The sequence below is a fragment of the Syngnathus scovelli genome, chromosome 14, assembly GCF_024217435.2.
Source record: "Syngnathus scovelli strain Florida chromosome 14, RoL_Ssco_1.2, whole genome shotgun sequence".
NCBI lineage: Eukaryota > Metazoa > Chordata > Actinopteri > Syngnathiformes > Syngnathidae > Syngnathus > Syngnathus scovelli.
The window spans coordinates 11633156-11660864 of record NC_090860.1 but is presented as its reverse complement, the minus strand read 5'-3'; the positions used below and the strand labels follow the sequence as shown (position 1 = coordinate 11660864).

Here is a 27709-nt window from a genome sequence, read left to right as displayed (position 1 = left end):
CAAACAGCCCGCAACACATAATAATAATATTCACTTACCATGATTAAGAGATTTTTGACTGTCCTGTTGGAATTTTTCAAGGTTTTTCATGGAGTCTGTGAAGAAGAAAAAAAAAAATTTATGCTTGCCAATGCACTCCCAAATCAAACAAACTGACTGACGGACTGGTCTCGGCGCCAAGGTATAATTCTCATTTTACACTCTGCTGACTTGGTTGCCATGCGTCTTGACTTTTAAGTGCGTGCGTGTACAAACAACACACTTACAAGGGTCCCTCCCGGCCGACAGAAACCCACACTTCCCCTCCCAGGTCAGAGGTGACGCTAAACCGCAAATTGCACTCAAGGACGACAGGTGATTCATCTGCGCGGATCAAAACAGGCTACAGTAGATGTAATATGATGTTTTTAGTACAAGTCCATTTTTCTTGATTTTATTACTTCGCTGAAGGGAAGGAGGGAGGGGGGTTCTGATGTACAGCGCCGACCGTCTCAAGGGCATTTGATACATGTCAGTTTTGATTTAGACGCTTTGGTAATTGTCAAAACACGGCGTTTACTAGCTTATGGCGTCGAGCTTTAATGCGATGCAAATGGTTGAGCAGAAATTTTGGGCATTGTGTCGTAGCCATTTGCCACACGGACTAACTTCGTTGTGATTTATGGCAAATAGTGTCCGTCAGCCGGCCACCCATGGGGGGGTCCTTGACAGCGCCGCTTCGTCCTTATTACCAGCTGTAAAGTATAAACAGCAGATGTTTCTCTGCCTTTTCAAAATGTCTACCTGACAGCCAGAATCCCCTCCCGCGCTGTCAGAGCTTAACCTTTCGCCTCTCGCTTCCGACTTGCGCGCTTTGGCTCTCCCGACGCCGCGCCAAGCAGAAGGCCGTGACTTTTGGCCGAGTGATGGATGAGCGTCACGAGGCGTTTTTGGGGGGAGCGAGGGGGGACATCTGGAGGGTTAGAGATGACAGGTGTTGATGTTCCTGCTCTCAAGTCAGTTGCCCTTTTCAGACGGGCTTTTTGTCTTCCGCTGCTGTCTCCGGGCCTCAAAAGGCCACATTTGATTTTGAAAAAGGGTATAAAATAAAACAGTAAGTGCATGTAATGGATAGTATTAACTCATTCACTGCCACACCTCTTTTGTCCTGGAACTTTTCTGACACGCCTCGTATTGTTCTTCATTTGAACTAGGTAAGACGAGGAGGCAGTGGGATCCGGTAATAAGCTTGTGTGTCAGAGCCTTAATTTCATCCAGATGTAAATGTATTCCGGTACAAGTTGGCCCTCTAATTTATTAATCCGGATGAAGAGTCATCAATTTAGCGCTTGTCTCGCTAGCAACTCTCTGTGTGAGGGGAAGAAGGTGTGCCAGTTCCACAACGCAAGGTTGTTGTTTTTTTTTCTTCTCCCTCGTTTCCTCCCCTTTGGGAAAACACACAGGAACTGCAGAGGCCTTGTGACAAGCTGTTACGGCTTCATTTTTAATATGACAAAGACGCAGGCGGCTTGGCTCGAGAGGCTGCCGCTTGCGTGCCCCTGTGTTGCTACTCTTGCTTTTATCGTGGCGGGCCCGCGAGCCGCTATGCATTTCTCGTGTCGGCTGCAGCCGTGCATGAAACTCGTGGCTGAATGAGTGTGAGTCTAAGTATGTGTGTGTGTGTGTGTGTGTGCATTTCCAACAATTTTTGGTTAACTAGTCTCCCCAACCTGTGTGCATGCATGACTTTGTTAAATCTGTTCATCCTTTCAGGTGCCCCAAAATTTGCCTGAACTGATCTTGTCCCATATTTTGTAAACTAAGTACTTGCTTTTTTGGCGCTGTCATGCATTTGTATATTTTTTCAAGGGAGTGTGTTGGTCTCAGTTTTTTTTTTCTAAGTTGCTGTTAAGCACTTTAAGGTCAGGCAGCGCGGAGGAAAACTTTTTACGCAACCATTAGGGGTGCCTGCCCCACCCAAAGAGATTTTGGCTCGCGTGTAGACACAAAAAATTCCAACTTTTCTACCCTTACTAGTTGTGGTTGAAGGCAGAGTCGGTAACAATGTTGTTTCTTACGTTACGGGTATGATGCGGCAATACCTGGCCGGTCTCCATTCATCTGTTCAACAGACTGGAGCTCAACTTGCAGATGTCCAAACATCATTAAAAAGTCTGTTCCCAAATTAACAGTGAGGTTAAGTGAGAACTCGCGAGCATTAATAAGCGTCAAGTATTATGGAGATTTACGCGTCACCGGCATGGAAGTGATTCTTTAATGAGGCGAAGATGACGAGCATGACCTCATAATCACCCCGCAAAGTGAAGAAAATGAAACACGACCTTTTGGAGTGGGTGGTTTTCACACGTTTGCTCATTTGCCGCCGGTGACGAGATGAGAGGGGACGATTATTCCATTAACGCGAGTCGAGAACGTGTCGCATCGTGGGGCCCAACGGTTAATGTAGTGCTTCCCTTTGTGTACGTGAATAATTCATCATCGTTAATTGCTAACGGTGCGCAACTGACGTGAGTCGCATGGCGGTGCGGTGAACGCTCGCTATCAGTGGGGGTTGAGGTACCGGGGATTTTTGTGATATCACAAATGAGACCAATTTCAAAACTACAACTTTCCCTTTTTAACAGGTTTTGACTCTAAACTACAAAGATGCACATCTTTACTTTCGTGATTATCCCGCTAGAGGGCGCCACATCCTTCTTTCTTGTGTAGACGTGCAATTGCTTCCATGGCCGCTAGATGTCAGCAGATGACCAAGACACACACAGTATTAGTTCTAATACCTTCCTGCATGAGGTTTTTCTGCACTACTTTGTACTGCATTATTTTGCTATTTACTGATTTATGTATACAGTCAATTAACAATCAATTGTTAGAGAATAAATAAAATAAAACGTGGATGAATGCAATTTTCATTCACCCTCTCTCTGTGGATTCCAGCAGAGGGCAGTGTGTGCCTTCTCTCCATCACACTCAATAAAAGGCTGTCAAAACATCCTCCATCTGCCTCCCACTCACGCTCACTGTATAGCTCTTTGTTCCAGCCAGCTGAAGTTGCTGGAGCCCAGTATAAGCAATAAAGCTGCCAGCCCATTTCTGGGCCTGTTCGAGTGTGACTTGAGCCTGTTTGGTACAGCTTTTGTACAGTATCCCTTTTTAACAAGCATTCCAAAAAAAACTGTGCAGACATCTTGAAATGCATGACAGAATTCTAACAATGACATGCTGTGTTGAAGCCCAGAATTTCATTTCCCCCCTCTAATTTGAAAGAGCAAAAAAAATAGTAATTTACCATCCAAATCAACTATTGTGGGTTTTCGTATTTCTTAGTTGGTCCAGCTGGCCAGTGACATATTTTGACATATTTTACAGGGAGTGAATTAGCTTGGGATAATAGCTATTGGCGTCTTGATTATGATTCATTTATAATTCGCTCGTCCATTAATCAACAACAACTATGGGCTGGCGGGAAGTGGAGCCAAGCCTTTTTAACACAGGTATTGATCGGATCGTTAATAAGGCCATCTGTTACTACAGTATGTGAAGCTTTCAACATAAAGCAACGATTCAAAGACTTGTATGTACACTTTATAATTTTACTATACAGTGTGAATGCAAAATAAAAAATAAAAAAATGCTGCAGACACGATTCAAACAGCAGGAACGCACAAATGCACATTCAACTTGCATGAACCTCGGCGCCCGGACTGATTGAAGTGCACTGAGGTGTTTCAGCCCTTGAATATGACTTGCTCCTGGTCAGCTGGCTTTTTTTTTCCCCTTTTTTTTTTCCCCACCTGAAACCTTTGACTTTGCCTTGACTTAATCATACAGCCAGGGAGCACCCAGCCATTCCTCTCCTCTGGGTACAAATCAAATTGAGGAAGAAAAAAAAAAAAGCAGTGGAAGAGCAAAAGCCATTTTGCTGAGGTTATCATGACCATGCCGGTCGTTAGAAAAGCGTAGATTTCTCACCCTTTCACTTCATAAACACAATGGTACCTCAAAGGTCAACCAATCTTTTCTGTGAGACTGATTAAATTTAGTCAGCTTTCAAAGTAAAAATTAGCCATTCCATGTTTTCTTTAGCATTTCAATTCAGTCGATTTTGTCAGTTTCACCGTGCCCCGAAGTGATCTTTGCTTGCGGCTTCTCAGTAAGTCTTTGTTCTGCCAACGCTAACCCTCACCAGGCTAGCTGAGCTAGCTGTCTGACTTCATCTTGATACATTGCCTTCAGCATTATTAAAAATATGCTTGCTGGGATCTGTCCTCTCCAGCGCCAGCTTGACTCTTCACTTTCTCCGTTCCAGCCACGCGGCACGTGCAACAGCACAACAGTCACAGTAGTACCAATTCAACTCTTGAACGACAGTGAAAGCAAAAAGCTCACCAAAACATTTTGGTAATCAAAACATTTCCCCATAGCTCCACCATTGACATTTGCATGCATTGAGTAGAGCTTTACGTATGTAAGCCCCAGCACAGTAGCGTAAGCCGAGGCTCAGACAGAAATCTCCCAAAGTAAGATTTTTGCAGTCAGGGGGTACAATACTGAGGGAGATCAATTCGGATTAAGAAGAAAAAAAGTTGACAAGCTTTTGTGATGCGGGGTTCTAAAATAAATATTAGCTTAATTAATTATTCTGCAGAAAGAAGTACCGTTAGCAATAAATTAGCTAGCAGTTACCGATTCTACAAAAAAAAAAAATCCACATAATTTTGAAGATGATCATATGGGAAATGGGGACAGCAAATCAGAACTGGCCCAGCAACAAAGGAATCGTGATGATATCGTGTGATATTGTTGAGCTAACAGGACAACATTTTAGTCAAGGACACCCATTGTTTAATTTCATTTCCCCTGTCACGTATCGTCTATGTTTTCCCAGACAGTTTTGCGTCTAGGGAAACCCTCCCGGTAAAAACTAGACCTTTTTCCTACACTCTAATTCAAAGGCTGCGGACGTGAGCGCGGCGTCCGATCATTTGCAAAAACAAAGCGCTTATGAATATTCAGAGCGAGGAGTCAAATGTCAGCGTAACAATAATAGAGCTTGACGTTTGCCGGTAAGCGTCAGCTAATGACTGCGTGCAGCTCATCTTGATTTGTTTGGATGGCAAATGTTTTGCTGGGCTCTCCATGACCTCAATCATACAGTTCAATATAGAACTTTTTTTTTTTCTCAAAAAAAGCACAGGAAAGGTTAAACGATTGTGATCAAAGTTGAACGGGTAGCACAGTTCGAACTCAGCTAAATAACTCAATTTAGACAAAAGTAGAGCTTTGTCGCCATCTATTTGACCCCTACCCCCCCAACCAAATTTAGACGAGTCCTATTACTGCCTGTGAGGACTTTTAGGGCACATCAACATCAAGGCAAAATGGACGTTAAAAGTTATTTAACGGCATGCCGAGACTCTGAAATGACGGACCAAACGCTGTTCGTGCAACCAAATGCCGACAATAAATCATCTCTATTCCGCATCATTACAAACTTGCATTGTGCGGGGGAGCATGTGAAGTTCAACGTATGTATTGATCCAAATTTATTATTGCGACACGTCGCCATAGAAAGACACTGCGTGCAATTTGTGGAGTATTAGCGGGAACATTTGTACCGCTCGTGATTATGGAAGTAATGAGACTATTTGGCATGTTGTACTTTAGTCACATCCAGCTGAGATCTTTCATGTGTCCACAGCTGAGATCTAGAACCATGAACTGGGTCACCTTAAACTAACTTACATTGAAAACATTCATTCTGGCTTTGAATTATTCAAAGAAAACACAAACACCGAGACATGTGCATGTTCTAACCAAAATTCCCCATCTGGCTTAATTGTCTTTTTATGATTATTTCTACTTAGAAAAAAAAAGTGTCAGACTAATTGAAAAGTTCATTTACTTTAAATGAATTCTCTTAAGACTGATGGGGCGCACTGAGTACCCATATGCACTTGATTATTTTTCTCTCGCCACTGTGTGAAAATTATTCAAACAAGCTGAATGAGGGATTTTTTTTTTTTTTTTTTTTATGATGGAACAACACAATATGGTTAAGGTTAATTAGGTTTATGCACAGACGCACAAGATGCGTTGTTGCTGTATGCATAAAAACGACGACAACAATTGCGCGGTGATTTATTGCTCAGTCCGCATGCATGGGAGTAGATGCCATTTCTTTTCCTTAAAGAAAAAAAATTAAGCACCGCCCACCCCCCTTCTATAAGCAAGCGAATATTATTCTAGAATGATACTGGAACTGATACTTCCAACCATCAATGTAAACTTTCTTTTACACGGTATAAAGAGTTGTGCAACCTGCCCCTTGGTGGGGTCTCCACTAGGGGGCAGTGGTCAACTCACAGCTAATTAGTAAAACTAAAAACAAGAAAGGCCATTGGTGTTTTAAATCAACAAAACTGCAATGTGCTTATCTGCATCCTATCGTTCCTAAAAATCCCATTTTTGATGTTACATTTCTTTAAAAGGGAAATATTTAAGGTATATTTATTTTATTGTGTGCATTGGGGACATTTATTTTATGGGAGAATTTTCTGTTGCGGTTTTGTTTCACCATATCGTCCTGTTTAAAGTAATGTCTTCCTTTTTTCCATTAAAGAAAAAAAAGTATGTTTTGCTTGATTAAAAAAAAAGTAATGAAAGTAAAGTTATTAGGTACAAAAAAAATGCATGCCTACAGGCAAAAAAAGGGACTTTTCTTATTTCCAGTGTAGCGTTAATTACACTTGGAGACGAATGAGTCCAATGTGAAAAAAAAATGTTCGATGGCTTTCCTTGTGTTATTGACCAAGGGATGAAAAAAGAAAAAAAAAAAGAAAGATTTGCTTCTAATCATAATTTTTCATTCCCCACTTGGTCACAGTAATATTTTTACTGCATCCTACCATTATTTTTTTTCTCCTAACTTTATTGAGTGTATATCATAGTCTTTGCCTGCTATTGGTCTGAAAGTAGCATTAAAATACCATTTGCAACACTTTAAAATGTTCAATTATTTTCTTGTGTAGGTGTCACATACAAGGCTAATTATTATTATTACATGTGCAAATTCATTAAACTACTGAAGCACACGTTGAAGTCATTATGTTCCGTGGCTCAAATAGTTTTCACGGCAGTTGGGAAGTCTTTTCCTGGCTCCTTAGTTGGTTTCATGGTAATTGTCTGGGGGGGAGGAGGAGGGTTGAAATTACCTTTATGATATTTGGTGGAATAATATGTCTGGTTTATTGATGTTCTAGAGTACATGGGAGCATTTTAATATGATGCCGTATTGCATCACTGCAATCTTTAACATACTATCAATAGTTTTGGTTTTCTTACTACCACCAGAGCATAAAAAAATACATCATTGAGAAGTGAAATGTAGAATAAATTTAAAAAAAAAAAACTAAAATTAAAAAGAAATTAATTAAAATACATACTCAGTGTAAAGAATAGAAGTAGTTGGACAAAATTGCTTCTTCCCCGCAGACAGACATCTTATATATTTGGATCAGCAATCTTTTTCCTTCCTAAAAAGTGCAGCCGGAGCCTCTCTGGAAAGATTAATGACCATTGATCCCCAAGCAAGCTCAAGCCACTGGGGCAGCGAACCCGCTTTTGCTTCCCTGCAGCACCAATGAGCAGCTAAATCCTTATTGTGCTGCGTCTTTACATCACTAGTGTGTGTGTGTGTTTGTGTGTGTGTCAGCTTTGCTTTGTTCAGCCAAGTGTGCGCCTGATGTTTGCATATTTCCAAAAAGTGGGCGTTGATGTGAATTCAGGAAAGTTATACCGCATCAAAATGGGCAATAGTGGTGTGCCAGCACTTATCGCCGGGAATACGTTACAGAAAAATCTGTGATCATAACGTTTTGTTTTTTTGTTTTTACTTAAAGCACACACTCCATTTGGTTTTGGTTCACAAAATGTGAAGTAGTTTGTTAATGAAGGAAATTATCAGTCATTACTAATATATATTTATATTCTATTTATTTTATGAGCTAAAAAAAAAACAACATATCTGGCATGTACATCCCCCCAAAAAATTGCATTTGTTCCTGTTTTTGTCCCAAGTTAATTAGTGAAAGAAAGAAAAACATCACTTCATCTAATAAAAACAAGATGAACCGAAGCTGTCAGCACATCTTACGATTAATACAAATAAGCCGCAGTTTAACTATTTTCTGCACCACTGGGCATCCTATGCATCAATTCCATTTATTTTGCTAAATGGAGTTTTTCATCTGGGAAATTTGCTTTGTCGTTTGGGCTTTTCATCAAGAGATACCTTTCTAAGATTCGTCTTCTATGATTACAAATGGTTGCTGCTTTAGCGTAAAGGGGAGGAGCTTTGTTTGCTGTATTATCAAGGCGTCGTGATAATTGGCACTTGTTTACTACTCACTCACCGCAAGTTCGTATTGATTGTTAAGTTAGCTGGAGAAACACACATTTGTTTTTTTTCCCCTTTGTATTAACTGATCAATTCCACTGAGCCACACCCCAAAACTCCCAAATCAATCACAGCACAATCATCAACCAACATGGTAACTTGGTTCTATTAACACAAAGCTTAGTCGCTATCCGTGGTGCTAGTAAGCTAAGCTAAAGCAGTTAGCTCCTAGTTCCAACATGCCAACAAAGTCTTACAGCCCAATCACAGCGCAATCATCAACCAATATGGTAACACTGGGCTTAGTCGCTATCCGTGGTGCTAGAAAGCTAAGCTAAAGCAGTTAGCTCCGAGTTCAAACATGCAGAATGATGTGGCCCAGGCAGATTGACTCCATAAAAAGGCAGCGAGCAGCTGGTGCTTGGTACCCGGGCGTACGTCTCGACGTGATGTGGGTCCCCCTGTGACATTTTCACCGCCTTCGCATCTCATCAGTGCAGTAATTAATCATTGACTAAACAAGGTGGTGCCTGGAACATCGGCACTTGCCACATGCCACCGGGTGACTGGTAAACTGTTGCCATGGTGAGGCAATAACCTCCATATTAGCATTTTTAATTTATGCCGCAATGTACGTCGTTCCACCTCGACAGTATAACGGCGGTTCGACGTTCCAATCGTCAATTTTTATTGTGGAACTCATCTACGGCACGACTACACACTTTTTTTGTAAATATTTAATTATATCTAGCTTTAAATGTCATAAATATGGACCGGCTCCCGAAAGACTAACAGACCTCGGAGGAAAAGTTATATACAATGCTATAGAAGGGGGGGGGGAGAAAAAGTTAGCATAACAACGCAAGTAGCATTCACGTTTTTTTCTGTCCTAAACGCTTTGAAGGAGATGGCTAAAGTTGACCTGCATTGTAAATTGTCACAAATTTTAGAAGACCTCCCTGGACACCTTTTATGTCGCATTAGCGCTAACATCTATGCTAGCATTGCGAACGCGAGTACTTTGATAACATCAAGCTCCGATCAATATTTTATGAATAGTCAACCAAAAGAGAATAGCGCAGTTGTTTGCATAAGATGGATCCCATTTTTTTTGTGGTTATGTTCATGTTTGCAGCTTTTCACCTTGTCAAGGTGACCTTTTAACGCGAAGCTCTTTATCAGCGGATGATGATGAGAGCAGAGGTGGCATCTGGAGCCAGCTTTTAATGTGAACTGAGGGGATTTGTTGAGAACACAAAACATGGCTCCACTCCAGGATGAAACTGTCAAAAAACAACATCAGAGGAGGCTTGTTGTCACCAAATAACCTTTGTGAGGCAGGGTGGCGGGCTTCGGGATGCCGAGCCCAAACTTCGAGTCAAGTCGAGGTCAGATTATTATCAAAAGGTGCTGAAGCGGAAAGTTGAAGCATGTGCTCGCTGGGGAAGACGATGTCAGTTCAAGGCCTTTGAGAAATGTATCTGCACGCGTTGGAATTATTCATATTTAGACATGCTTACCAGTCACTATTAAATCAAAGTAAGCAAAAACACAAGAGGCGGAGAGGAGAAAAAATAGGAGCAGTATAGATGGAAGCTCACGTCCACACTTTTTTTTTTTTTTTTTTATCTGCTCATTTACAATTCATGTCAAGTCAGGACCACCAACCCCCTCCTTTTGGAGAAGAAGGGAGAGAAAGATTGTGAGAAGAAGAAGAAGAAAAAGCCTTTCTTCTGTTTGACCTTCACACGATGCTGATCATTGGTAGCAGCCTCTTAGATAGTAACGGACAGGTTTGAGGCGGAACACTACAAAGAACGTCGAGGAAACGGCTAATAGAACCCAACTCGATAGAGCGTGGACCTCCGCCAAGGCTAATTTGAGAGGAAAATCATGACATCGGAAGTCAAAGCAGATCGCCAAGATGAATATTGGACGCCTGCTATCTCCAACAGCAGCAGCAACATCATCAGGCATGTTCCTGGTTACATTTCAAATCTTTATGCAAATGAAGTCTACTTCTCTCCCACTCTATAAAAACAGAGCGGAACCGCCCACCTGGTTCTGCTGAGAGGCCGCTACGAGAGCGCTACTCAGACATCAACGCAAGAATGCCCGGGAGCCTTCAAGGCACTCAGTCGACTGGCGTGACAGATGAGGAGTGAAAGGCAGATCAATAGAGATCAGGACTTAAATGAAGAGTGATTTTAATTGGCTGACTCTTATTGACGGCCGCTTCCGTCGGATGCTTGGACTCGCTCCGTGGCTGCGCGACCCTGCCTGCGCCAGATGAACATTTGCTGATCTTCAACTGTTCATGTAACCAATGGTGACAATATCAATCCAAAGATGCATTCATGAGGGCCGTCATCTCATAGCAGCTTTTGCTCTCGCTACTGGCTGACAGATTCTCCTAACTCTGGAATTTGAATTAACGGTGAAGCCCCACTCATAGGTTGTGGCTTCTTCTTTATTAGGTAACATAAGTAATGGGCAACACTGCCACCTATAGGACTGGAGTACAATACTACAAAGATTATTAATTAAATAAAATAAATAACTAAATAAACAAATAGATATATCAATATAAATAAATAAAATTATAATAAAAATAAATATTAAATAAATTTCCATGGATGAATTTTTCTTATGGAATGTTACAATAGCAGCTAAGTGAGGAAGCATCCATCTACCACAAAAAGTTATTTTTCCGCCTTGATGTTTTACGCTCTCCACAACTATGGCGGTTGTTACAAATCTGAATAAAGCTGACGTAGCAAAAGCTTGTTGCTAATGCAGTTTTATGAAAACAGGCGAGAGCGAGACTGTCCGGACAGTCTCGAAATTTGCTGATGAGATCGAGGAGCTTAAGAAGGCGAGCATCCGAGAAGATGCATAACGCGGTGCCGTCGATGTATATAAACTCAATGGGACGTATTAAGAGTTGCCGATGCTAATGCTGCAAAACTAGACGTTATACTTGGGAGGAGAAAAACTTTGGATAAAAGCAGTCAGAAGTGCAAGTTGAGATTTGATTCCTCTAACGAAATTCAAATGTTTCTGAAATTCCTTAAAACATTCCTTATCAGTCAAGAAATAGCGATCATGCATTTTTTTTGGCCAACACGCCGAAAGCTTATCAGCAGTCGAGGGACTGAATCATTACCTTGCGGGCATCGTCTTCAGAGACTTCTTTGGTTCTTTGGGGAGTTTTAATTGGTGGCTGGCTAAAAGTAGACTTATTAAAATGACAACATTGCCTCTCTTGGTGTACCTTCACTCAGCCAATTAAGATTTTTTTTTTTTTTTGCGAGCCGTATTAAAGGCCAAAAACATTTTCAGAGGGGTTGGCTGGAATCCAGTCGAATTGCTTTGATGCTTTAATTGGCTGCTGTGGTCATATTATTTGGGGGGCAGATGAAGCTCGCGGTGATTCTGGTCAAAGGAAGCGAGAAGCGCCTTCTGCTTTGATCTCGTCTTCCCCCCCCCCCCTCAAAAACACCCCTGGTGGTTTTGTTGGACTTTTGGGAAAACTATTATCCAAGGTGAACAAGAGCAACCGAGGCCACCCTCCAAATCACAAGAGGGGAAGATTAAAAGGATGCTCGATTTTCTTTATATCGGCCTAAGTCTCGCTGCTTGTGTTTGACAATTCGGCAGTGCGGTCAATACCAACTTGGACTTTCCGTTGACAAATTTGAATCCGATTATTTCAATTAAAAATTATAAAGATCGAAACCAACCAGAATCCTTGAACAGAATCAGTCCCAACGTATTTAAAAAATAACCGTTAAGTATGGACAAAGTATCTTTGAGGGTATAGACCTCTCAAGGAGTTCTTAATAAATTGAATGTTTCTAAATTCTGAAAGTGTAACAAACACAGGGGGGAGCAAACTTGAAAAGAGTAACGATAGAATCAAATCCCACGAACCGGCCTCCAACTCTCTCCAAAGTTAACCGTCATCGATTGCTAATGCCTGGCGTATTGTTTCCCGGAGTGCAAAAAAAAGAATCGTGGAGAATCCTTAATTCATTTTTAATCCTTCTAAATCGGTAAATCCCTCACTTCAATATCCATAAGATGCGACTGAATCCATGGTCGTATTTAAAGGATGAAAGAGAGGCGGGATATTTTCCCTCAGAAGTGGAGGCCTCATCCCTCTGTTTTTATTTTTTTCTTTCAGTCAGATAACGATTTATTTCTCACCGTGTCCTACTTGGCCAACTCGTGTTGTGTTGGAGGCGTGATAATCATTTGATGTCGAGGACTAATGCAGTTGTGTCCTTCGTTATTAGGTTTCTTATTTATTAGCTGGGAAGGAGACTTTTTATTGCATCAGGATGGGAGGGGGGGGTGTCTTTGTAGGCGACGGACACGGAAGAAATGTGAGGGGGGGGGGCGATGAGCTCGATAAGCGAATTGATATTTTTGGGGGAGATTTAAAAGGGGCAGGACGCGGACTTCCCGACGTCTCCATTTTGAGTAGCCCTGAGCTGAGAGGCGGTTATGTTTTGGTATGCCACACATGATTTATTGCTAGCACCTTCTGTTCCATCCAGAGAGAGAAAACGAGAGAGAGGAAAGAAAGCGAGGACTGCTCATTTCTATTAATCAACAGTGATTCATCGGCGAGGGCTATTTGCAACACATTGTCATCTGTTTCCATCAATTGAGCCCGAGATTGCACGATTCTGCGCAGATGTATTTTCCATAATGAGGCCATTTAGTCAAAACAATTTTTGTTATGAAATATATTAAAGCGGTTGTCATAGAGAAACTATCCCGTGTTCTTTTATTACGTTATTACTCTTTCGATGTCAGTGATCTTTTGATGTAAGTAATTTGGATATGAAGACATTTTTTTTTTTTTAGACCCAAGTGAAATTTTGACTTACTGACTCAAGCTTAACATCCAATGAATCAGACAGAACTGCTACAAAAATATATTATAGTAAAAAAAAATTAATAATAAAGTTGGCCCATTCCTCCCTCAATGCTGAATTTAACATTCAAGGATAATAAAAAATAAAAGTGCCAGAAGAGATATGTATATAAAGCCTTATTGAATTAATTATACAAACACAAAAGTAATAAATGCTTAAAACATTTAAATTATAGACATGAATATATTTTCTTGAACAATACATGACATCGGAACCTTGTCTCCGGGCTGTCTGCATATTGTTAACATGGAGACATGGAGTTTCAGCCTACACAAAAGTTATTTTAAGTAACAAAAAAAACATTTTGTCACAAAATAGAATTGATGATTTTAAAAAAAATGTAACTCATAATTTCATAAAACTAATGAAAACTAAATATAGCGTAAATGTCCTTTGTTTTCCTCTTATGAGCTTTTCAGATTTATTTAAAAGAATATATATTTCAGTATCTCTGTTTGTCCATACAGAAGAATTGAAGTTTAATTGACTTATTACATAAACTGAATAGAGATCAATTTTTTTTTATACAAGAACAAACATTCCAGGTGTTGTTTACACAAGCTAATAAAGACGTCCGGGTGTCGCATGGAACAAAAGATGCTCCCCGAGACCCTTCGTCTGAACAAGCCGAGAATCAAAACTTCTCTTTTTGTTTGTGCTTTTCACTAAATAGAATAAATTTGAATGCATTATAGTTTGAGGCAACATTTTCTTTCATGATGTAGCCGCAGCTTGCCTCAAATCCAGATCGTCTCGCGCACTTTCATGTTAAAAACGCCTTAAAGCTCTCATTAGTTTCCGCAGCCGCCGGGGTCTTTTTCCCGACACAATAGATCTCTCGAGATGCGGGGGAACGTGCCAGCGTTTCGTGGAGCCTCATTATCGGAGATGCATCGTGCCTTGCGTCCTCGCCACGCGGGTGCCAATGGATGCCGGCGGTTGAGAAGGGTTAATTGAGCATTTCGGGGGAAGAGGGAGACAGACAGCTGTCACTTAGGTTTTCAGTGTAGCTATAACTTCCTGCTGACAAGCATCATCTCGTCTTTTTAGCCGCTTAACTCATTCGCTGCCAGCAAAGTTCAAATGGATCTTTCATGTCCTTGGGAGAGAATGAGTTAAACATGGAAGTCTGTAACACTTTGGTAAAAATGTTCACGCACTCGAAGGCAGATATGACGGACTGCTAAAATGCGGAACTGAGGTCAAATTTGACTTCCAGTACACATGTGGTGTCTTATTTGATTACCGAGCTACACATTTAAAAATTGTAATTTAATTTAAAAATAAAAATGTCTGGTCTTGACTTGCCCGCTGCAAGCATTAGCCAATCAAGCCTAAAAGCATTACATCAAGTCATTCGGAGCAAATTTGCCTTTTCAGTGTGTCCAGCAATTCTATTTTTGTTTTTTATTCAATCAGATTTGAGGACACCTCAATCAAAAGTCAATCTTTAATGGCTTTCCTTGGGCTCCCGTCTTTTCGATTCCTCAGCTTCCCATTCCGAGCGAAGCGTCCTCTGGAATGCTTTTACACTGTCCGGCCTACGATAGAAAATCATCCATCTCTCGGCAGCACGGAAATAAAAAAATACGGTCTCTTATTTTAATTTTTTTTTAAAAAATCTCATCAGTCTCCTGGATTCTGCCATTTTCTTGGCTAATTAGGATTAATGGTATCGTGCCATTTTATCTCCAACTATACATCTTAAGTCATCTCCAAAATCTTCATTTAAAAAAAAGTTTTTTTCTTAATATTTCAAGTTTTCACCTACTTATGGTGGATCTTAAACGTATTCCTGCAACAAAGGTAGGTTCGAGTCCTTACTCAAGGACTGTTGGTTGAATAGAAATACAAGAAGGTTCACTGTGCTAAACTTTACAGCCTTGATCATTATTTAAAAGGGCGGCGGTACTCTGAAGGACAAATGAGAAAAGGACGGTCGGCCCGACACACAAAAAAAGAGCAGGTGTGTGTTCCTTGCCCATTGCATCATTAATTTGGGTTGCTCAGACAATCCTTGGTTGAAATTTGTGCAAAAAGATGTGTACTAGTTCCATCTACCCCACAAAAGGTCTATTAGACAAGTTCATCCTTTGCAATTAATCAAAATATTTTGTGAAGCGCTTTTGACACTTGCACCAAAAGTGTTTTTGTTTCTGTGACAGCAAAATTAATTCAAATTAATTGCATATGAATGCGGAACAGAACTCAAACTTGTCAGCGGAGGAAATCATGAAAAATGGTGACACTGCAATTGTGATTTTTTTGCCCCAATATTAATTTTATTGTATCCTCAAATGAACGCGTCACGATATTCCGCGCAGATTTGTTTACAAAATTTGATGGCAACCCAGATTAATTATTAAAAACGTCCTTGCACGAAGTGACACGGTGAGGCATCGCATTATGCACACCAGCGGCGTCCACTTGGCGGGGTGGAATCGTCCTTATACATTTCCATTTTTATTGTTGGACTATGCAGGTCGTTTGAGGCACAAAGCGGCGCGCGGCCTTGTTTGTTGTCAACGCTTTGACGTTTCAAACATATCTGCGAGCAACAAAACGCTAGCCTATAATGGAATATTGGTCAAAGGAATGTTTTATGTCCTGGCCATAACTTAAACTGTATTTGTGTGTTTTAATATTCTGATCACATTTGTGTCTGGTAAATGGATTTTACTATAGGTGTAAGTTTTGTTGCTGGGATATTGGGCTGGAAATTTCAAGATGAATAGCAAATTTTTGATTCCGTATGGACCGGTGTATTTCCTGGTTCGTGCCTCACAATTCAAAATAATATTCAACCGGTCCGAGAGCAAAACAAAACTTCTCAGAGATTCAACACAAAAAGCCAAACATGTCTTTCCAAATACCAAGAAAACTCCGTTAAGGCAGAATATGATCCAACACTCGTATCGGATGTTATTAGATTCTCCCGGAAGAAGCTACGATTAAGTTTACCGAGAGCTGATAAAGAAGAATAAATATTCAAGGCGTGGAAGTGTCTTAAAATGAGAAATGTTCAGTCTGTCCTCTGTGTGTGAGTCATTTCTTCTTCTTGGGAGACAAACACTGAAAGCCGGCGTCCTTTAGTCTGGCGGAGGTGACGTGAGGCAAAGGACGGACGATTTGTCCTAGTGCTTCATCGCCTTGTAAAAGATGGCGCTAGCCAGCTAATAAAGAGTGAACATGGCGGCTATCGGAATCATTGTGAGGATTAGGAAAAAATAACAACATTATGATAACATTTTGCTAGCGATAACAATTCCCACGATACAGCAGTAGCTCAAGAACTTGAAAACGACTATTAAAAAAAACGTAGTTAATTTTCTTTTAATTTAGCATAAGCCTAAAAGACAAAAACATTTATGTATCACAAGCCAATATTGTTTATTGTAATACAGATTACCTTGAAAAAAATTATATTAAATTGTAATTGTAATATGGGGAGGGGGGGCAGTATCGCAATTAGATTTTTTCAACTGGCAGAGTCCTAATAATAAGTGTAACACACACAGCACAACACAACACACACACACAGAAGTCCTCCAAACATACCAGAGGAGACCGTCGGCCCTCATCCTGGCCTCTGTCACAATCACTTCTTGTCGCCAGGCTGTGCGAGTGTGTACGTGTGTGTGTGTGTGTGTGACTCCCTCGAGTGCGTTGCCGGGCAACCGTAGCTGCATTAATATGCGGGGGGGGCGGGGGGGTTTTGAGGGAGTAAGAAAGCGAGGGAAAGGGAGTGAGTAGGGGGGATGCCTCTTGTCTGAAAGCAGCGCAAGGTGACGGGTGCCCTTCGCGGCACTCCTGACTAAAGTCGCATCAAAAAATAAGTTTGATCCGAAAAGTCATTCGCAAGGCAGGGCATGCAAACTATTTTTTTTTTTTTTTTTTGGGGGGGGGGATTGTTTTGTTTGTCTGTTTGCAGAAGTGAGAGGAAAGACGGATGCCATATCTCCACTCTCTCGCTCCCGCCCACATCAGCACATCATCCAATCTTCAACTTGACAACATCCTTCCACCCAGACAAGAAGACGACAAAGAATCTGCGCTTTAAAGCCACGGCAAGTTGCGAGATGAACATTCAAGTGGAGCACTCGGACGACAAGTGACCCCCGCCCGGTGCCGCCGTCACTTTAGTTGTCTGTGTACTCCTGGGAAGCATCTACCTCCAGCATGTCCATGTTATTCCTGATATTTTGCAAGGTAAGCAAATTTAACAGTCTAAATTTATGTGACGTGTGGTTATGGCTACTTTGTAAAAGAAATATAGAGAGCAGGCTGGGGGGGGGGTGAATAATTAATGGAGATGGTCAGAAATGGCGCTCCGGGTGGTACCAGTCATGTCATGCATGATCTTAACAAGTTAAAGTGGCTTTTGCGGAACGCCAACGCTGACTAATTGACGTCTGACCCTCGGCAACATGCTGGCGTCTTTTGAGTGGATTTATTCAGCCTTGCATTTTTTATTTTTTTCAGGTTTGACCCTTAGAAGCCTTTCCATCCAATACATTATTGCAGACTTGTCAGACATTACATCATAGCGAGAGGTATTTCTAAAATTCTGGTTGCATGGACCCTTCAGGCGCCTTATTGCTACTACCCCCAGAAGAAACCAAAACTTTTTTTTTTTTTATATAAATTTGACAAATCAGATTGTTGAGGAAAATTCTGAACTTTGGAAATGCAGAGACAGCCGTGCTAAATTAAATAACTAATAGCGAGAAAATGCAGACTCCATACAGGGAGGTCGTGGCCGAGATTTGAACCCTGAACCTCAGACGTGCTATCAATCCCGTCTTCTGTGCTGCCCAGATAAAATTAGGAAACCACATTGGCTAATTAAAACCCCTCTGCCCGTTTCCATTGCTATTAACTACTCAACTTTGCATTGAGTAAAAGAAAGCAATTACCTTTCGGTGATTCTCTAACTCACAGTACAAAAAAGAAAAAAATAATAACTAGGGCGGGGTGAGAACGATACTAGCGGTCGATATTGAGTCGATACTGACCTTATTTTAAAATGGAGGCTCCTGATACCATACGTAAAGCACACAAAAAAAAAAATCCATTATGAAGTAAGTCCTCCTGGGCAGTAGTTGGCGCTATACTACATCAGTTTGAAACTTTAGGCAAATTTTTGGTCAATCTATGAGGCTGACACTTTTTTAGTTTAGAGTTTAGCCTGGGTTGTTAGTGGAAATCTTCAAATGTACTCTTGTCAGATAAGTTTGACATGATAACCTGTTTTGAGATATTTACAGTTTGAACAGCGAAGACAGGCAATCACTCACCATTTTCCGTAAACACAACAATGTCATTCTGTCAAAGGCCGAAAAGAAACCGGATCGTCCTTCCGGTTGACAGCGCGAGACGCTTTCTAATCTTCGAGTGTGTGGCGGTGGGCGTGCACCTGCATGCGCATTCCGCCACGCCAAAAGCGAACGTGCCTTGTCGGAGCGCGTTAGCATCTGGCGCCCTTGTTGGACATGTTGCCGATTATTCGCGTGGCAAACCGTTTCACTCTCCACTGATCTGCGGATGTTCGCTTCTATTAGGCGCAAGCCGACAGGAGTGTTGGGATTTGTTGTCTGGCATCACTTTTTCTGTCTGCCCTTTTTTTTTTATGCTTTATATTTATATCTTGTGTTTTATTTGTAATGCCTGCGGGCTTTGTTGCTGCGCAGGTGCGAGCCCGATCTCGCAAGGATAATAACTCAGGGAAAAAGAAAAAGGTTGGACTGCTGAGCGGCCTTGACAAGCACGGCCCGGATTTATCAGGCGTGAAAGTGTTCAAACGAGCTGATGACTAGCAGGAGCAATCGATAGCGAGAGATAACAGAATCATCTGTACTTCTTCCGGATGGGGGCAAAGTCAAATAACAAATCCATCGGAGCCATCGGGAAAGGGAAAATGATCTTTTCTCTGCGTATAGCAATAAAGGAGAGGTTTTCTTATCAGGGGATAATATTAAGTTCATACAAAATGTATTAACTTATGATATCATTTTAGAATGCCGCCATAGGTGTTACACCTAGATTTTCAAATCTTGAAGTCTATTTTGTGTCTACAAGCTTTTGCTGTCGCTAGTCGTCATGTGCAACCCACTGACCTGCAAAAAGAAAACACGTTTCTCCTGAGAGCTTTTGGATGCCAGCTTGCACAAGCTGCTGAGCCTCTGGGTTATACCAAAAAAAAATAAACATACTACTCACTGCAGGCTCCAAAAACTATACCCAACTAGTTGAAAGTCGATTTTAACAGCAACAGATGCAGGCGAATCCGATAACCTGCTATTTCCAACCACTTTGACTGACACACAAAGACAATGAATGTTTCATCGGCGTGCGCTTCGAATGAAGCAGATGGCTGATATTCTATTAAAGAACAAAAACGCCTCCACGTAATTTATTTTTGATGGGAAAATATTTCTCGCCGTCGTGAATAAAACACGATGGCAGCGACGCAACGCGGTGGAAAACGTGCGAGAAGCAAGATGACTGAAATTATTTATTTACTATTTACAGATTGGGGGGGGGGATATAGCGGTTATTATTTCTTGTTCAATGACAAAAACAAAACTATTTAATATAAATGTAGCTTATTCACCCCTTAGGGTGGAAATTTACAGACTTGGTAGCGACTCTGCTACACGATTAGCTACACTTGAAGCCCAAGCTTGTTGTTAGCTAGCTTGCTAGCTAGCTGGGAGAACCAAGCTTGCCTCGACTTTCAAAATCTATCATGAATTTCTGTGTTCATTCCAGACAGGTGTGAGACGTAAACTCCAGATGCATCCAGGGAAAATGGTCAACTCTGTCTACAGTGATGAGGAAAGGGGAAGCCAAGACAAAGAAAGCAAAGAGGAGACCATCTTGGCCATGTTGGGCATCATCGGGACTATTCTTAACTTACTGGTCATCATCTTTGTCTACATCTACACCACGCTGTAGAGGCGTTCGATATCAAGTCATGAAGACCGGAGGACGACAGAGGCGGACCAAAGACAGGAACGGGATCGAATGGGATCCAAGACCGTGCAGTGGATGTGCAAATCTGAATACTGGCTCGCTTGTACAGACCGCACGAGGCTTATGCTAACTTTAAAGTGCAGCTGCCCTCTTCACATGGATCACAAAGGACTTCAAGGACTTTTGGAAAAAGCCTTTTATAAGACTATACCGTCATAAATACGCAATTCAGACTTATTTCTGCGGAATGAACAATGTGAGTTTTTCTAGAGGTGTGTTTCTTAATAAAACCTGAGATCTGTCCAATTAAAGTTTCTTTATATTATTCTTCAGGAAAAATCTAAGTGTGGCTGGTGCGTGTGTGTGTGTAAAATTGGTGTCAGTTTAATATGCTGAAATAATTAAAGGCCATTCCTTCTCCTCCGCTTTCAGATAGCAAACTACTTGAAGTCAAGTAGTCCAGCATTCATCAGATTCAATAATTGATTGAATTTTTGGCCCATCCCTAATGTCAACACCCCAAATAGCCTGAAGCATTAAAGCCAACAAAATCGGATCATCTGATTTTGACAAGCAGCAGGCAATGCATGAGTTTTTCATTCTAGTATTCTAGTCAACAACTAATTTATTGTCTAATTTTTTAATTTATATAACTATAAATGATCATCAAGACTACATTGTGAAAAACCTCATGACTTCAAAAAGTGCCTGAGACCTTTTAGGGTCTCACTATCACCTTCTCGTGGAAGGAGGCAAAATTCGACCAAACGGGGAAGTGAAACGATACCTACTGGAAAAGCTGCATCCTCATCCGACCACCGTGGGGACTGCACGCCTCTAACGCGGGATCAATGACGGATTTCTGTTCGGGGAAAAAAAAAGGAAGGCCTATTAAGCACACAGAGAATCCCGAATGTATTCCTCATTATCGCCAGTGTTGATTATCTGTGATGAAGCTATCTTTCTGAAATGTATTGACACGATTCAGCTGTTGAAGTGTAATCTCCAATGACACTCCTTGACTTGTAATTTGCAAATGTAAGGTTGTTGTTTTTTTCATACTGCAAACTTTTTGTAAAATTAAACATCCAAGTAATAAAGTGATGTTGGTGTATAAGGATGGATCTTTGCTTGTTATGATTATTCAGAAAACCTTGCAAGCCTTTCGCACTTTGACCAAAATAACACATGCGAATGTCACTTGTTGTCAAATGATAAAAAATAACCCCCGGGAATGATTAATAAAATAATGCTTGGGCACCCCTGGCCACCCTTCACTGGTGTGAAAACTTTCTAGCTACGCCCCTGCTACATAAACATTATTTTCTACTGGTTTTCAAACTATTGTACCATTGGTGCATTGAAGAGAACACACAAAAAAATAATAATTCAAAGTGTGACAAGTATGCAAGATGAGAAGATGGAGGAGGAAACCAGAGCTGAAAGACTTACAGCATATCCAGAGTGACGTATTTCTCTACTGAGCTGCAAATCCGTCTGCAGGATGAGGCAGGATGGTGCGACAGCACTGAAACACAAACCAAATCTCTTTGAATAAATTTACTTTTTCCGAGTTTTGTACTTTTTCATTTTAAGGTCACACACTGTTTAAGTCAGAATGATCCTCTCTGTTAACACCTGATTTAATCCCTTTTGGTGGAGATTTTTTATTTATTTTTTTTAACAGTGCAAATTAGCATCAAAAGGGTATTTGAGGCACCCCAGCTGCTTGAGTTCCCGCATGCCCTTCAGCTGGCTTTAAACTCTGTTTCACCTGGACTCAGCAGGCGCACCCTTCAAAATCACTGTAAACTACAACCTGCAGAATTCAAATGCGGATCAGCAACTCATTATAAACACAATTTGGAAAATTTATTGGAAAAAAAAAAAAAAGACTCGTATCATCCTGCTATCATTTCTTTCATGGCTAATTTTGTCATGAAGGTCTTCATCTTTTTTTTTTTTTTTTTTTAATCAGACAGCTTGTATTACTTATTAATGGGATTTTAATTCAATTACATTTTTTATTTAGTTACACTCATTTATTTAGGGGCTTGTTAAATGGCCTTTTGTTTAATGGCCTATTAGTTTGTGACACTGTGTCGCACAAAGTTTAATGTTAGTCAAGAGTGTCACGAACAATGTCATACAATGTAAAATAAATGAATTAATTAATCTGTCAAAGTCACCAAGATGCTATTTCATTAATAGACAGTTTAATTAAATGGTTTCACATTTTAATTACAGGCAGTCCTTAGGCTAGCGACGTGACAATATTAATATTACAACAAAAAAATGAAAAACATAAGCAAAGAAACTTATAACCCTGCCAAGTGCAGCTTTAAGCGAACAAGTATGCAAAATCTCAGCTCCTACAAAAGAAATAAAATCTCGCAAGTAGGTGAGGGGAAATGACAACAATGGCTGTCCACCTTTAGCTCGCCATCCCTCGTTTTGGTGGTGAAGATAAAAGTAATTGCTGCTGTCAAAATAAGTGAGGAGATGCCGACTGACTTTTGAGGAATAACAACCAGAGGCGAAGATGTAAAAGATTAATGAGCAGATGCCGTCAAGAACAAATCACTCACATAAAAGCTCCGTCAACACGAGCGGCGTGACTGCCCACCGCCCTCGGGCGTCAAAATGCCCCTCCGTCCGTCTACCTGTCATCTTTTCTGTGTTTGCGGCGCTACGTAGATACGACGATGGGACTCGGCGACACTTAATCAAATGTGAATATAACGTACGAGTGTGAGTAGTGTCAAAACTAATGACGATACAAACTTTACACAGAGCTGAGAAGAAGCAGAGGAAGTCCACTTGGCTTCCTAACGATGGCATAACAGAACGTCCCCAGGAGTGTTTACGTAATATCTAATTGATACTTTCTTGGTGGTGTGCCATGAGATTTCGCAAACTTGGATCAATAAAGGTTTGGAAGACATTGTACGATTGGCAGACGACTATTCCAGCGTGCGCCTCGCTTTTGGCCCAAAGTCGTCTGAAAATAGACAGGGGGGGACAATCAAGACAAGGCGGGGTGAGGTTCCATGTAATCACGAGCTTACATCGAGATCGGCGCTGGCCTGTGAAGTGACAGATGCCGAAAGGTCAGCAACGAAGAGTCCTCGATGGCATGCGACGCTAAAAGGCTGCCGTGACCTTCAGGCGGCAACGTTACCACAGGATGGAGAGTTATGATGGGAAAGGGGCGGGGGGGGCGTTAATGGCAACACGATGATTAGCAAGGTTTTGTATTCATGGCTTCATGATGGTGAAAGGTTGGAATTCATTGTCATTCCAGCCGAAACCAGCCAATGCTGCCAAACAAATCCTTCAAGTACTAGCCAAGAAAAATTAACAATCCAGGTCACCGAAAAGTTACCAGTGGTAAACAACCCAGAATTTTTTTTTTACCCGAATTGGCTTGTTCTTGACCCAGCAGTTTTAGCAGTATAGCCAGCTAGCTAGCCACTTTTATCCAAATCAAAGCACTCCAGAGCTGATCCACAACACAAGTCCAGCGAGCAATGCCAGTTAATTGCCCTGCTGCACTTCTAAAATGTCATGCCGGCGCCTTTCCGGAGTGGACCTTTCCCCCCGTCTGCTAATAAACGTCCACCTTCGTCTCAGTCAGCGCCGAGGCACGGTACCGTCATACGATGTCACACTGGCATAAAAAAAAAAAAAATCCAGGTGTGACATACATTTAGCCGCTAGCTTAATTAACTGCTCTTACTGAGATCTAATTGAGCTGGGGGTGGGGGGGGGGGCAATTTTTAATGTGACGGCTTGTTTAGTGCAGGTGCTAATCAGATACTGTAACTATTCAAGGGATTAGTTGTAAATGGCCTAATTAACAACTACCGTGGTAATATATCCAAAATATAATCAAACGTGCAGCCCTTTTGCATGAATCAGCAAACCAAGAAGTAGGTGGCCCCTGAGGGCCCGCCCCACTATTTGAGAAGTTACGGTGCACCCTTATATTCCCGAGTGTGTAGGTATGATTTTAATGCAGCAGCACCAGAACATTAATGAGAAGCACAGTATTGATTTTCAATGAAAACACTGCACGCCTTTGTTGCATTTTCTTAACCTTGCCGTCCCCTCAACTTGCGGCTGCCCGATTCAATTTTTCTCCACTGGATTGTTGCCCGACTCAAAGAGGGGTTTAATTTACTTTTAGCTGCTGCTGAAGCGAAAGGCATCTGTTGTTGCAGGAAAACAAAATCACTAAATACAAATTGTATTTTTTTTTTTAAAAAAGACGACCAAAGCTGTACACACAATTTAAGGTATAATTTGGACCTGGAAGGGCATTTTATTTTTTTCTAGTGCAAAAAAATGGAGTTCGAATGACATAATACAGTCAAAAGAAATGCTTCGCTATGACTCCAATGAGTTTTTGTGTAATGATTCTTCTCCCTGATGTCAGGTTTCAAATAGTCCCTCTTTATGTGGATGCCAAAGAAATGAAGACAACATGCTGTAGACGTCTCTTTGCAGGCGGGCAGTGCCGAGGTGTTGAATGTGAGCAGATAATAGAGGTGAGCCTCCTCCATACCTCGGCTACTGCCCACGCCATGGCTCTCTCTAGGAGACACGCAGACAAGCGCACAGACTGTGCTCTCTGTCGAGTTGTCTCTTGGCTGTCATGAAAGCATTTTGTGGTTTCGTCTTCCAATCAAGAATACCAAAACAAGGGCAGTTTATTTTAAGGGGGCTTAATTCGATTGGATATGGTAGCGTCAAGTTCTAGAGAGGCAATGAGTTGAATGAACTTGTCAAAAGGTTAATGTGGCACTCCCTTTACCGATATATATATATCTCGCATGTCGATATATTTTTAAAGTGGAATCATTCCATTTGGTTCAATCCACTCGCATCACCTTAATTAAATCAAAATCGATATCGCACACCGCTCGTTCGAGACGTTCCCGTCAATGGTGACAAAACAACAGTGTGGTAATTATGGGAGCATAATTGGTCGACATTGATAGACACGTAGGAGAAGCTAATTACATAGAGCCGTCGGACACATTTGGAAGCTGACAAAGGCTCAGGTATAATACGCGGATTGATTAGCAGCCACTTTTCCTTCCAACTCTCACAATGAAGCCTCTCGCCTGGTAAGTAATTAGGAAGTGAGCACATGCCGCTATCGAGCAGCTCGCAGAGGCTGAGGGGAGCACTAATTGTTTTCTGTTGATTGCTCGGCCATTTTGTCTGGAAAGGATGACACTTGACCTTGCTGGTGAGAGTATGGTTTACACAAGAGAGTAAAAATATTAAAAATACTGGAGAGCTTTGTGATACGACTGATCCAACTCAAGAATTTGGTCTCACGTAGCTTTATGCTAACAGAGAATCCAAAACACCATAAACAGGCTAATAAATAGCATTTATATCAGCAACAGTTGAGCATCACATGTCAATAGATATACTCTATACTGGTGTGCATATATTCTTGGTTCCTAATGTTGATTATTGTTGCCTTAGATAGATATAAATATAATATTTATAAAAAGTCTCTATGGCTATTTAAATGAAACTAACTCAAATATCAATTTTGTCATGCTTTGTGTTCAACCGGAATTCAATTACACTGAGCAATAGTGCCACCTGCTGGTTTCTAATATCAACACTAGAATTTTGCACCCTCTCCCAAAAAACGCTGTCAACCTGGAATATTTTAATTCAAATCTAAATAAAATCAGTTTGAAACGTTAGCCTCTATCTGACCTGTTTACAAAAAGCCTTCAAGAGCAGAATATAAATGAAGCGTGTAATCACATTTACTGAACACATTTACTGAAGTCCACCATGCAAAACCCGAACCATCGCCAGAGCTGCAACAGCTCCACCCAGCGGCGAAAGACACAACTGCGTGCCGACTTGGGCAGTTACAGAATGCTTCTGCTATTCGACTTGCATACAATAACAATGACAACATGCTTTGTGGGAAAAGCTGAACTGGTTACCATTTGTGGCCTAAAAACAAATCACAGGAATCCATATGAGTGTTGAATGGAGCTCTTACTTGTGAATGTCTTCTTCTCTGCAGGACGTAGAGTGAAGCTGTCCAAAAAAAAAAAGCCACAGTTATGCAGTATGCTAGGCTGTGGTGTTCATCTTTTTCCAAAGCCTCCTCCCCACTCGTCTGGAAGCTGTTGACTTTTTGTCCAGATGTGTGCCTCATCTCTTTATAATAAGACACACTTGAACACGGGGGAGAGTGAAAACAACACAATTTAGAAAGGAGGTAGCAAAACTGGAGACAATGGACCGAGCTAGCATGGACGCGGTCTCACTAACTGGCGCGTTTACCTGGCGGTTGATTAGAAGCACCTGTGGCTGGGATTCTACTTCCGGAATTTGATTTTTTTTTTTTTTTTTTATACTACGTGCGAGTTCATGCGATTGCAAACGTCCTCCAACACCAATAATAATTATAATAATAATAATAATTAACTTTGTGTTTATAGCAGCTCTTGCATCAAATTCGCCATTTCCACTGCGTCATGTTTTCCACCCAACACAATGTTGCCAAACAAGTGCGTAAGACCTTACCATCGAATGACATTTTGGGTCAGAATTCCTTTCTTCGAATGCTTCCCACTTCACAATTTGGGAACATTTGAAAAGGTTGCGCAGGTGTCTTTGACTTGGTCACGGTCCAGAATACTCACGCATGGGTGCTTGCACAAAGGCAACACAGGGGCCCGCTAATGGAACATAGCAAACATCTTTGACTTGGAGAGGATTGGGCAAGGGAAGGGGGGTCTTTACTTGGCCAAGCTTATCCCCCCGTTGTGTCTTTTGTATATGCAAGTGGACCAGGAACGCGCCTGCGCGCGCGCACGCACACACACAAAACTTCATAATGAATCTGCTGTCAGTAAGGAATGTTACTACTTTCTCTAAAAAAAAAAAAAAAAAAAAAACAGTGGATGAGGGTAGAAGGAGATCACAGTTGACCTCACTAAAGTCTTATTAGCTGATCACAGGCTGGCGAAGGGCTTCTCTGATGCTTTATAAATCATCCCGACTGTTTTAGTGGTGCAGGGTGATGTAATGGCCGTTCCTTGATATCGTAAAAGCAATCCTCAGACACCTTTTAGAACAAACCTGGACGAATCATTACATTATTTTGCACTATAGAAATAAAAAATATGACTTTTTCTCATATTACATTTTCATTTATCTTGGAAATTATTTATACCTATATAAAAGTTGAAATTAATTTGCACAAAATTGTCACGATGACTTGTATCTTAAAATACCCTTTAAAAAAAAGTTTTGTTTTTCTTACTATTGAGAGTCTTTTGCTACCATGAGAGAGAGGAAAAAAAGCTGGAAAGCTCAAAGATGCATGTTTGTCCTTTTA

General features: G+C 41.1%; 1 protein-coding gene and 1 long non-coding RNA gene across 3 annotated transcripts; one reads left to right on the top strand and one right to left on the bottom strand.

Moving 5' to 3' along the window:
* Positions 1-37: 37 nt before the first annotated feature.
* On the bottom strand, positions 38-27248 carry LOC137840907 (uncharacterized). 2 transcript variants are annotated; one of them, XR_011088080.1, is made up of 5 exons: positions 26893-27248; positions 26363-26400; positions 21772-21847; positions 21111-21181; positions 38-95 (listed from the first exon to the last, which is right to left on the bottom strand). It is a non-coding gene; the product is annotated as an uncharacterized lncRNA (long non-coding RNA). The 2 variants fall into 2 exon arrangements; XR_011088079.1 differs by lacking the exons at positions 38-95; positions 26893-27248 and adding an exon at positions 8313-9681 and having other exon boundaries at positions 26363-26829.
* tunar (TCL1 upstream neural differentiation-associated RNA) lies at positions 17104-21439 on the top strand. The gene is made up of 2 exons (XM_068652992.1): positions 17104-17553; positions 20116-21439. The coding sequence occupies exons 1-2, from the start codon at positions 17524-17526 to the stop codon at positions 20299-20301; spliced, it is 216 nt and encodes a 71-aa protein (XP_068509093.1). The 5' UTR covers positions 17104-17523; the 3' UTR covers positions 20302-21439.
* Positions 27249-27709: the final 461 nt, after the last annotated feature.